General features: G+C 41.2%; 1 protein-coding gene and 1 long non-coding RNA gene across 2 annotated transcripts in view; both read right to left on the bottom strand.

Annotated features, from left to right (window-relative positions):
• The window catches only part of LOC310999733, a 33,572-nt gene extending 29,397 nt beyond the window's left edge, over positions 1-4,175 (bottom strand). Inside the window, exon 1 of the long non-coding RNA XR_014596066.1 lies at positions 4,063-4,175. This is a non-coding gene — a long non-coding RNA (uncharacterized lncRNA). The remainder of the gene's footprint in view (positions 1-4,062) is intronic.
• A 4,399-nt stretch (positions 4,176-8,574) lies between these two features.
• nalf1a (NALCN channel auxiliary factor 1a) overlaps positions 8,575-12,560 on the bottom strand; it is a 37,224-nt gene continuing 33,238 nt past the window's right edge. The window contains exon 3 of the mRNA XM_083985921.1: positions 8,575-9,383. Within this exon, the coding sequence (XP_083842047.1) occupies positions 9,082-9,383 (302 nt within the window). The 3' untranslated portion in view covers positions 8,575-9,081. The remainder of the gene's footprint in view (positions 9,384-12,560) is intronic.

Below are 12,560 nucleotides of genomic sequence, written 5' to 3'. Positions count from 1 at the left end.
CACAAGACAGATGGGAAGTGACACATGCGGCCCAGAGGGCACAATGTAAGACTGCAGAGTCACTGGACACTGTTGTGTGTGTGTGTGTGTGTGTGTGTGTGTGTGTGTGTGTGTGTGTGTGTGTGTGTGTGTGTGTGTGTGTGTGTTAGTTTGTGTAGCACCTTGCCACTGCATTTTCCTCCTACAAAAAGGATCATGTAAACACATTATTCTCTTTCACTCTGGTGTCAGGCTGCCTCACTCCTCAAAGTCTCATGCACAATAGTAACCCCGGCTGCTCTCCCTGAGGCAGCGGCAGCAACAACAAATGCATCCTGCCAGGAGTTACTTTGTCATGTCTCCAAGTTGCTGCTGCAGCGAGGCCTTTGATGCAGACGCGCCCGGGCGTCGGATGGATGGTGTGTTGGGCGATGGGAGGCCGAGGTGTCAAGTCACTGAAGCGCTCGGCCGAGCCGGGCGCCAGATTGTTCGATAAACAAACTCCGACTGGGAGAGGAAAGTGGGCAGCAAGAGGATGAGATGTGGGAGGGATGTTGGCAGCTCCGAGTCATTTCGAGCGTGTGACAGCACGCTCGACACACACACCGGGCTCCTTGGTTGTTGGTTAGTTGGGGCCTGTTTGGTTTAGCTTTTCGGTATGTGTTTGATTCTTAATACAACAGAATAGAGAAAAGTGTATGTCTGCTTGTCTCCATGTCTGTGTTTTAGTTTCATCCTGTGCAATTTAGTGTGAGTTTGTTTATGAAGAGTCCTGAAAGACTTCAAAATGTCATCCATCTTGGATGTCAGACTTGATTGAAAGAGACAGGTGATGCTGTAAATCCATTTTCCCATTTTTGTTTTTCTTTTTGTTTCATTTCTGAGTTCCTAAAAAAGTTTGAGTTTGTAAAAGCCACACCAGTGACCTCACTGAAGGTGCTAAAGCAGCGTTTTTACTGGCTCCCTTTCTTTCACCTCCTACTGTGAGCAATTAAACAACATGTCATACAGAGATTATTTTACATTTCTCTATGTGCTTTTCACTTCTTTTAAAGTGCAAGAGGCTTCATTTAGAAAAAGGTGATGTCACCAACTTCAGAGCTCCAACAATATTTTTGCAATTTCACAACATTTGCGACAAAGTGTTTTTAGTAATTTTTGAGTAATGAACTTGATATTTTATGTTGGTTATCTAATCATTGATATCTACTTTTATACAGAAAGTTTTAAGATTCGAAGACAAATTCTGAGAGGTTTTAGCCCTGATCAGTGTTTGTTCCTATAATGTCCAATACATTAAACTGTGGATAGAGTAAACTGAGCTAAAATAGATTATTTTGGGTATAAAAGTTGAGTTTAATTCCATACAGTATGGTCAGTGACCCTTGAGGTACAAACTTGAACTCAAGAATGAACCGACTTCACTTCAGTGGTCAAAGGTCAAGGTCAGAGCTAAAAAAAACACATTGTGGGCCTTAAGAAACACAATATCTCAGTAATACCTCGGCTAGAGGGAAAAACTTCATCTTCATCAGACGCGCAGGCGTGAGCACATCACTCCCATCCTGGCGTCCCTACACTGGCTCCCTGTGTATTACAGAATCAATTTTAAGCTTTTGTTATTTGTTTTTAAAAGCATAAACAACCTTGCTCCACCCTATCTAACCAATTTCCTTCAGCCTTACCGCCCACCCCGATCACTAAGATCACCCGACCAGCTGTTGCTGACAGTCCCCAAAACAAGGCTGAAGCTCAGAGGTGACAGAGCATTTGCCGCTGCTGCACCCAAGCTCTGGAATGAGCTACCCCTGAATGTTAGACAGGCCTCCTCGCTTCCTGTTTTTAAATCTCTTTTAAAAACACACTTTTACTCCCGTGCTTTTAACTCATCTTAATTTTAATTTTTACTTGTCACTCCCTATAAAAGCACCTGCAGTGAGCTGGTCCATTTGTTTGTTTTTTAAAGTGATTTTGTGTTTATGTGCTTATGTCTTTTATCTTAATCTTTTATGTCCTAATGTAAAGCACTTTGGCTTCCCCTGTGGTTTTTTAAATGTGCTATATAAATAAAGTTGATTGATTGATTGATTCATCAGTCAAAGGTCAAAGGTCATTGACATTGGGATCTCACAAAACATCACTCACAAATTCATACACTAATCATGACACAGTTTAACTACAATGTGAATACATTGTCAACTTCACTTTGACATCAGAATGTTTTGCAAAAACACATGTGACCATTATTTTATTTTAAGATATATTTTGGGGCATTTATTATGATGTGTATGAGAGAGTATGAGAGAGAGAAATACATTAGAGGGGGAGTCAGATTTTGTCAAGTCTTCATTTTCATCCAACAAAATCTGCCTTCACTTTTCTGACGGGAAGCCTACGTCCACTTTTTTATATCCAGTGATCCAGTCTATGAGTTTGACCTGAGATATGAACATTTGAGAAGCTACATGAAATTAGACGGTGCTGTGTCTGACATATGTTTGTTACATACATTGCAGTGTAACCATGCAGTGTAATTTCCAGCTGCCTTATTTACGTAAGAATATTAAGAGGGTTTAGGGAGGGGGGATTTCCTTTGCCCGAATGGCATCAGTGGAAACATAAAAAGTAACACCCACAAAGCCTTGTGGGGAAAGTCTATCGAAAGAAAATTAGAAATGGCTTGATTTGTTGGCAAAAGCACATAGAGTTCAAGAAGACTCCTCCCTTCTCGCAGCTCTTGTATAAATGTTTTACAGCCCGGACAGTGAAAAGGGCCCTTGAGATGGGAAAATGTCAGATCGGTTGATATGTGGTTGAGAGAGAGAGAGAAAAAAAAGGGAAATTGAGTGGGAGATGTGTGTGCTCTGCCGTGGGAGAAAATGGCAAAGGCATAGAGAGGAAATTGCAGTCAAAACACTTTAACAGGCAGACCTACATGAACCTTTTGACCATTTGTTTGGACAATAAAAGCATGCTAATCTGTGACTAAGCTGAACCAAAAGGTTTGTTTGTCCATGTTACACTTGAGGTTATTTTGATGTTACACCCTGGGTTGTGAATCTGAATCAGGTTAGGGGGTATACAATAACATTTCTTTGTTTGTTTTTTTTCTCCACACCACCTCTGAAGAAAATGTGTTGTCAGTGTGGATGCAATGGTGTAGGCATATTCTGCCACCTGTAGGCATTTTAGTATGAATACAAGTCCAGCGGGGATTACATCATCTTGTATGTAGTGCATGATACAATACAAACATTATCTAATTTTACAGTCAAGCGCTCCTTGTCTATTATTTGGACATGATAGACCGCTCACTCGGTATACTTTAATATCTTTTTTAGGCCTAAATCTTTATTTTGTTCCTAGTTAAAACTGTAAGTGATACAACCTCTAAAATGCCATACATCTTAAAACAATCTATAGGCCTACATTTTGACTAAATAGTTGCACTTATTAATCAGCAGAATTGGCTCTAAAAAGTATTTTGAGGCAAAAGTGGTGTTATCGCTCCACCTTGTGGCTAAAAACAACATTATGTTTGGGGATGTGACTGCTTGCAATGTTTGGTGGTGTGAGTGACAGTGATAGGAGATCCGGTGGATGAGTAGTCAAAGAGCACATCGATTTAGTGTTAAAATGGGATAATACTTTTTTTTTTTTTAAAGAGGTGTTATCTGACACAGCACTTGTTGCTCTACTGTCCTACACTGATTTTGAGCTGTCACATCACCTGGAAGCATTGCTTGTATAACAAACCAAATGTTCTCCAAATAGATACTTACTTTTATTAACTTTTAATACATTATGTGGGAAATATTACCTAAATAGCTTCTTATTTTATAAATAGCTTTTTATCCCTGGCAGGACACCAGCTAGTAAGGAATAGTTGTTATTCATACTCAATAAAGCATACACTTTGAATTAACAAAAATAAATAAATAAACGTGGCATTTGCTATTTTTATGGCACTTGAACAAGAGGCAACACAACAGAGTTACATGGTCAACATGGCAACCGGTTTATGGCAACGTCGTTAGCTTGTATTAGCATCATACACCAACAATATGGCGAGAGACTCCCTACCTTTCAAGTTCTCTGTCCGTTCCTCTTTTTTCTTCTTTCTTTGGTCCAAAGTGTCCAAATGAACTAAAATAAAATTAAAACTAAACTTACAACTAATAAAAAGCTCTACTTAAACAAAAGTAGCCAAGTTGCCAAACCAATGTCCACACAGCTGCAGCAGCGGAAACAGCAATTAGGCTAATTTAGCTCTTCTTAATATTTTCATTTTTAATTTCACTTTTCTTCTTTCTCCTCGTCTTCTCAGTCTCCGTCGTCCTTGGGGGTATGTTTGTTTTCGTCAATTTGCTGCCAACCGAGCTAACTGGTCCCGCAATTTGCTGCTGCTCCTCCGTTGTCCACAGGGAACGCACCTGTCAAAAATGTCCCAACGGTTTCCGCGCGTGCGTTTATTTACACCTTTTTTGAAGGAACTTTATCAATAAAGCACCGACAACAATGGACTAAAAATGCCAAAGGCTTTAAAAACAAACTTTATTTTGGGGGAAAAAAAATAATTAATATGCTTTTCTTTACATCGATGCATTTTGTATACATGATACTTCTATACTCTTTGTTTATTTATACTTTTAGATTGTTTTTTTTACTTCCCCTGGCTCAACAGTTTTGTTATGTAGGCTATGTAATTGTTAATAAAGTTTAAAACGTTCTCAACAGACTTTGATTGATTACTGTCTATTGCCAAAGATACTTTATATTAATCAGTTTGATCTCTGTATTTATACAAAAAAAGTTCACTCACAAGTCAAATCAGAGCCTGACAGGTTATTAACTTTGAAATAAACATTCATTTAAAAATGCCTGCAATCAAGAAGAGGTTATTATTTACTTATCTATTCTTCATTTGTCTCTGATAGTTTGCCTTTCTGTAGAGGCAGCAAGACTCCATCAAGCATGGTGATGAGAAATCAGTGTTTATAATGATGTTTTACTATATAGTGGTTTGATTTTTGATAAATTATCCTGGGTTGCCCTCTGCTGGACAAAGTATGAAGCTGCTTCACATTAAACAACATGAAATTCTCAGTCAACCGCATGAGTAACTGTGTAAAATATATATACAGTATATGAAACAAAAGCAATGACTTAATTAATTCCATGAATGATTAAAACTTACCTTATGGTTATAAAATGATATGTCATCGTTCTTACTGTCATAATAATATATCAGTTTGGCAAACTTACACTTTGTGGTTCAAGTATTTATCAATGTCGAAAGACAGTCAGTGGAAAAAAATACAAACACCAGTAATGTTTAACATAATTTATATTTATTTTCTTTTGAACAAAATGTTAATAAATGTATTTGTTTTACGTCCAAAAAAGATCATGACTCGTGGGACGCATTTTATAAATAATTTCATCCAAGTCTTTTGTAGAAAAAAAAGAAAGTAAATTAGCAAACTAAAGCATCTCTAGTATGACAATATGACAACTTTATCATATTTTTTTCTCTATATTTGAACCCTTTTCTCAATTCAAGCTTCATTTTTTTGTATATTTTTCTTAAGACCTCTTTATCTCATCTTTTTAACATCCAACTTAGTCCTACTCATCAACTCACACCACTGCTTTAGACAACAGAAAAATGCGGCAAAAATCTCAAAAAACAGACAAAAACCAAGGAGGCAAACAGAAAACACTGAGATTCAAACAGTGGGGGGAAAGGGGGGAGGAGGGAGGAGGAGGAGGGGGAAGGTTGGGGAAGGGGAGGTGGCCATTTTGGGGATCCCACATCCTCAGGACATATTTACAACAGAAAGGGGGTTGGGGGGTTGGTAGTGGTGTTGGTGGAGGAGGAGGTTAGGGGAGAGTGGGTGGGGTTCTTCTGCATAGATCCACAGGACTCAGATCGTGAAACAGCTCGAGATCGAAGGGACGGAGCACAAAGTGTGGGCTTGTTACATCCGCTGCTGTCTTCGAGGGAAAAGTAGTTCTCGTCAACACAGTTTGAGAAGGAAAACAAAGAAACTAAACGACACGTCAGGAAAAAAAAAGAAAAAAAAGAGGGGGTCGGAAAGTAAACTGGAAAGTCTTGAAAATCCGTACACTTGACTTCCATGTGACATCCCGCTCTGATGCTGTGTGTGTGTGTAATGTATGATGAGCAAATCAATGGTCAGTGTGATCGGATGTGAGGCGAGGTAAGGTCAAGCTGTTGATGTGAAGGGAGGAGGCACTGATACCAGGTTTTCATTTCACAGCCAAGAACAAGTTGGAGTCTGAAGTTAAAAACCCCAATCTGTCTGTAACTGATCATCAGAGGCAACCAGGATGGAGGACAACAACAACTAAAAAAACAGTAAGATTTGGCGTCCTTAGCTTTCATTTTTGGTGCATCGCTAGTTGCTCATGGTATCAGATTTTAGAATTGGATAGATCTATTTCTCTGTCCAATCTCTATCTTCAAAATGGGAGATTAATCCCCTTCTTATAATCCCTGCGTGACCTGAACCTCATGTCAATGTGCACTTTATTAGCAGCAGCCGGTGCAAAAAAAAGGGAAAAACAAAGAAAAACAACGACAAAACCGGATGGATCAGCCCTTTAAAACTCCTCACACTCCTCGCACGCTGACACTAACACAGCCCTTTGCTAGTCTGTGAAAGATAGCGGTTGATCAGCTTGTCTAAGGGTGATTTAAGAGTCGACACATTGATTGATTGATTGATTGATTGATTGATTGATTGGGTGGGGACTCGCTCTACTACATCACACAGAAGTCGAGCCGCAAGTAGTGAAGAGGCCACAAAGTAGGACACTAACACCGGCTGTTTTTATCTCTATATTGCTCCGTCGCCAGTATCTGCCTCGCAGCAGAGGCACTCAAAGATCTGAGGCCTCATTTATCAAACCGAGAGCAGGACGAGCTCGAAATGTCAAATACCGAGACGAAAATTGGTATTTACGAAACATTGTTTGATAACACCTTCACGCAAGTGATCGATGATGGATCTGGTGGTGGAGGAAAACGCCCCCAGAATGCCAAATATGGTCAAACACATCTTCATCTTTCTGTCGAGACAGAGAAAGACAAAGACAATGAGCTCATGTTACGTAATATATATTATGTTCCTGCAGTGTTACTGATGTTATTTCATTTTTGACTGTGTCCTGTATGCTGGACAATTCATGAACAGTCGTCATCCTCCATAACATGGCTGCAGGAGGAGTCCTACCACTACTAAGTCACACCCCCTTACAAATCCAATCATATCTGCTCATTTTATTTAACATTTTCTTGTAACTGAGCTTTTGCATGAAGCTCTAGACCAGTGGTTCCCAACCTTTTTTGGCTCGTGACCCCATTACTACACTTCTTGTTTCTGTTTTTGTTTTATAATAGTGTCATGTTAATTGTCTTTCTTTGTAGTTTTTATGTCTGTTGTTGGATACATGTGTTTGTTGTATGTGTTTTTTCCTGTTTTATGAATTATGTTGTTATGTCCTTGTGTTCATTTTAATGGCTTTTAACACCTTACCAGGAGGACTACAGTTGGAAACTAGCCGTTGGCTAACACTGGCACCTTTACATTTTATTATGTTCATTAATGTGCATTGCCCTCCTTAAGTAAAAAAAAAAAAAATTGACATCACAAATTTCTGGCGACCCCAATCAAGATACGTCATCAGCTCAGATATTTTTATATGCTGTATTTTTATTTGAACTCGATTTATATTCGAGAAAGTGAAAGTATAGATACAGTTGTTTAAGATTGGGTGTGATGCTGCTTTTAATCATCATTTTAAAAAGAATAGTAATTGGTTCAAATTAAAAAAAAAAAAACAGTAATTTTTTATCAATTACTAGACATTTCAGGCGACCCCATTCGAACCCCAAGGTTGAAAAACACTGCTCTAGAGTCTTTATGATTAAAAAAGCTGACCGACGACTCAGATCCTGTGTGTGGTCGATAAATGAGGCCTCTGGTGTTTTTGACTTCACACACAGCTCTCCTTTGTCCCTGCACTCCCCCCCCCCCCCGGTCTGAAAAACATGCGCTGTGGCATCGTGGACGAGCCTGTGTGCAGCAACAGCGAACACCGCCGTCTGAGGTAAACCGATAGCGACTTAAGCTCGGCGTCAACTCCTGCACCGCCCTGTAAAAAATCGGGAGCTGAGCCGCCACCGACCTTCGACCCTCCTAACTTGCTCAATGGCCCAACAAGTTAGAAGAGAGAGAGAGCGCGCCAGTCTCAGAGCACTTAAGGTCCAAAAAAAAAACCGTGTTAGGCATGAATGTAACGTTGTAAAAGAGGTGGAGATACAGTAAAGATCTAAGTGGGACGAAAAACACAAGCTGAACATCAGAGTATAGAAGAATCACAAACATTTTTTTTGTTTCTCCGAGACCCACGTGACGGATGGATGGATGGATGGATGGATGGATGGATGGATGGATGGATGGATGGATGGATGGATGGATGGATGGATGGATGGATGGATGGATGGATGGATGGATGGATGGATGGATGGATGAGCTGGTCCTGGCAGTTCCCTCAAGCAACGTCACACACACGGTAGAGGGAGTGGGTTTTACTGTTGATATGTCAAAACACTCTGGCACCTGAAAAGTAACGCAGCAAAAAATCTAAGAGGAGTGTGATGATGAGCGAGAGCACACACTTCATCGATGTCCAGTTTGTCACCGACACACGCACTGAAAGTGGAGGGAGGGAGGGAGGGAGGAAGGAGAGGAGGGAAGGAAGGAAGGAAGGAAAGAGAGGAGGGACAATATGCTAGAAAACATTTGGATGGAATAGAAACAATGAGCAGGTTTCAAGTGGCATGAGGTCAGTTCTTTAGGGGGGCGGTTCGTCGATGTCCAATCCCAGCACCCTTAGCTCCAAGTTAAAACCCTCCCACCTCCTGTGGTTGATGGTTCATCTGCGGCAGATTGTAGAGGCATTTCCAGCATGTCTCGCCAGACGTGTCCCTGGCAGCCATGACATTGTAAAAGCCATAATGCTCTCGAGCGACATCACTCTTAACAAGCTCCGGCCTTGATTCGACCCCAAGGTTCACTCCTCGTTAGAAGCAGCACTCTCCTCCGGTGAGAAAATGGCAGCCATGCCCACCAACGTGGAGTTATGGGAGGCTGAAATGATGATGACAGTGTGTAGGAGGATGAGGGCCAGCAGGCAGATCTTCAGTCGCCCGCTGCACAGTCTCGGGGTGGCGGCGGAGGTGACCGAGGCCCCCTCGGGTTGGCAGGAAGAAGCAGTCCTTTTTAGTGTCCCGCCTGAAGGGCTGTCCATTTTGGCGTCCCATCGGACGTCGCAGCACTCCGCCTCACTGTCTGATGGATGATTCCCCAACAGCCCTGAGAAACAGATGACACGGGGTGAACACGCTGACTTTTTTTTCACAGGACAGATATTTATAACAAAGGTCCTGTGTTTTTATTTGCAGTGTTGAGCCATGAGAAGATAGAGATGAGTGTATTTAACTCTCCTGTTGTCATTCTGGGTCAAACTGACCCAATCTGTTCCCTTCCTCCATCCTTCCCTTTTTTCCACAATCCTTTTTCCCTTCCTTCTTTCCTAATTCCTTCCTTCCTTCTTTCCCTTCATCCATCCTTCTGCTTCCTTCATTGACCTGATCTGTTCCCTCCCTCCATCTTTCTTTCCTTCCTTTTCCCTTCCTTCTTTCCACAATCCTTCCTTCCTTCCTTCCTCCCTTCTTTCCCTTCGCCCATTCTGCTTCTTTCCTTGACCTAATCTGTTCCCTCCCTCCATCTTTCCTTCCTTCCTTCCTTCGTCCCTTCCCTTTTCCTTCCTTTACTGCTTTGTTCCCTTCGTCCTTACTTCTTCCTTCCTTTTTGACCCAGTTGACCTTATCTGTTCCCTCCCTCTTTATTTTCTTTGTTATTTTCTTTATTTTCCATTCCTTCTTTTTCTCTTCCTTCCTTCCTTGACCCAGGAGGACAACAGGAGGGTTAAAAACTAAAAAAAAAAAAATTGACATCCACCGTTAGACAATATGGGACCTTGAAAGTACTTCTCTCTTTCTTTCTCCCTAAATATTCATGTCTGAATAAACAACAAGTTAAAGGACAGAGAAAAAAACATCCTTGGAACTGTTTATTAACATGTTTTTCAGTCAGGACCTGATCTGATGATCTGCTTCATCACGACTGTGTGGTTGTGTGATCTAATTTGATTGACAGGAGTAAACAACTTATTCAAATGCTACTCAGAAGATGCTGAACTTTTTGTTTTCAACTGAATAGCAGCTACAAAAGAACAAACATTATTTAAACAGAAAAAAATGTATTTTTTCTTTGTCCAGATGTTGATTGAGAAGGAAAAAAACCACACACACATCTGCTCAGACTCACTCAGACTTAATCCAACAGCTGGATAACGTCTCCTGCTTCTGTAAACTGACATGCAGCAGTTTCAGGAAATGACTGATCATTTATTAAATCTTTAAGATATTTAAGATAAAGAAAAGGAAGGTGGGAAGAGAGACATGCAGTAAAGATCCGGTGATGGGGCAACGCCAACGAGGGACGTGCTCTTCATCACTCAACCACCGAGTACTAAGTGTTGTTTTTTAAGGTGGACATGTCAAGAAAATACAGAGTGGAGACCCCACAAACGGTTGAATAAATCAGCAGCGCCACAATAAAACACACTGCAACTGCTTCTGTCACTGAGATAAAGACAGCAGACAGCAAACATTAAACCAGAGGTAGTTAAAGTCCTCAATCTAAAACTTTAGACTTTAATTTTCTGGGGAATTGAGAAATTGTTTATTGATTTTGGCCAATCCAGCAACAGCAACAACAACAACAAAAAAACACCTGACGAATTAAATAACAGCGACATAAAGGTTAAAGGGATAGTTCACCCAAAATTCAAATTTCACTCATTATCTACTCACCCTCATGTCGACTAAGAGCTGGGAGAAGTTTCAGAGTCCCAACATGAGAAATTGTTCTGCCGGTCAACACAGGAAGAGCAGTGAACTGAGACACTGGGAGCTTCCACTACAAACAACATTAAAATATAGACTTATTTAATTTTTTTCGGAACAATTTCTCATGTCGGGGCTTCAATACAAGAGGGACATTACAGACGAGCACTATGGAGGTATTTGGATGTTTTTTGAAGGCACGGAGGACTCTGAAACTTCTCCCAGCCCTTAGTCGACATGATGGTGAGTAGATAATGAGTGAAATTTGGATTTTGGGTGAACTATCCCTTTAAATAAGGTCACAGAGCCAATTGTTTCTTTAGTTCCAGTAAAAAGAAAGTCTCAGTTTGATAAACAACCGCACTGATAAAATACAGGTCACAATCTGATGCAGCCAAATGAAAAACAGCACCTCTTACTGTAATAACAATCTCATCTGCATCTGCGGCACAGTGAGACTATCAGACGTGGACATCTTTCAGCTCAGTACGAGGATCAAACCCAGTGAGACCTCGGTGTGCGTCTCTAATCACGATGTGGAGGACCAGACGCTGTGGCCCCCGGATGAACTCAGATTTAAGACCCCGACCACACAGCGGGGTGACGCATCGCCGCATCAGCCGATGACTCTGGAAGTCTGGGAGTCGGCGGCATGCGAGGGGAGCTGTCGACACACTTATCCGCTCAGGGGAAAAGCAGATGAAGCTCGCTCGCTTTTTTCGCTGAACTATGGCACGAGGAGACGGATAGGAGGCAGATTTGGGACAGGCTGATCGGGCCTGATCTGGACTAAGCAGGATTTAAAGGAACAATAACCAAAACTCTTGATTTAAGAACATTAAAGATGACGCACAATGGCTTTGCTCACCCACAGTTTGCCAGGTGTCAAGTCTGTGTGGGGATACACACACACACACACACTGATTTTGATGCATTTTGTAAAGACGAGTAGCCTAGAAATCTAGACGCACCCTAGCGGCAGCAAATATATTTGCTCCGTAGGTGGGTCTAGAAACGAGCCATAGGAACTTTTTGAGTCTCGAACACCGTTTGTGTTCACCAATCACAGCGCTCTATCTGTTTAGAGAGTCATTGGGCGGGCTCAACGCCATGACGACATACTTGCGACGGTGAAAAACATGACAAGATGGCTTTGGGAAAGGAATCGTTTGAATCGGTGTTGGCATCAACTTTCAAAGAATTAAACTTGTCATTTTCTTTAAAAGTTGAGCAAGAAATTTCGAAGAAGGATGTATTTGGTGTTTTGCCGACGGGATATGGGAAAAGTTTAATCTACATCATCCTGCTCTTTGCTCTGATTGGTCGTAGCGCTACCCTATTGGCAGTTTGAAAGACAGCCTTCATCCCGCCCCCTGGATTGAGCCGAGGTCTACCGGTCGTTGCCAGACTAGACATTTTAACGATATAGTCTGGCTTGTCAGGCTAAAAGTGAGATAAAAGTGCACAAAAACTCTGCAGGTTTCTTTGTGCTATTAGCAGTTTGACTATGATGTGAAATATCAAACACTATGACAGAATTATGTTTTTTTTTTCCACTTTTATCTCATTTCTCAACAAC

The sequence above is a fragment of the Trachurus trachurus genome (genome assembly GCF_905171665.1).
Source record: "Trachurus trachurus genome assembly, chromosome: 2".
Classification (NCBI taxonomy): domain Eukaryota; kingdom Metazoa; phylum Chordata; class Actinopteri; order Carangiformes; family Carangidae; genus Trachurus; species Trachurus trachurus.
This window is presented reverse-complemented; position numbering and strand designations above follow the sequence as displayed.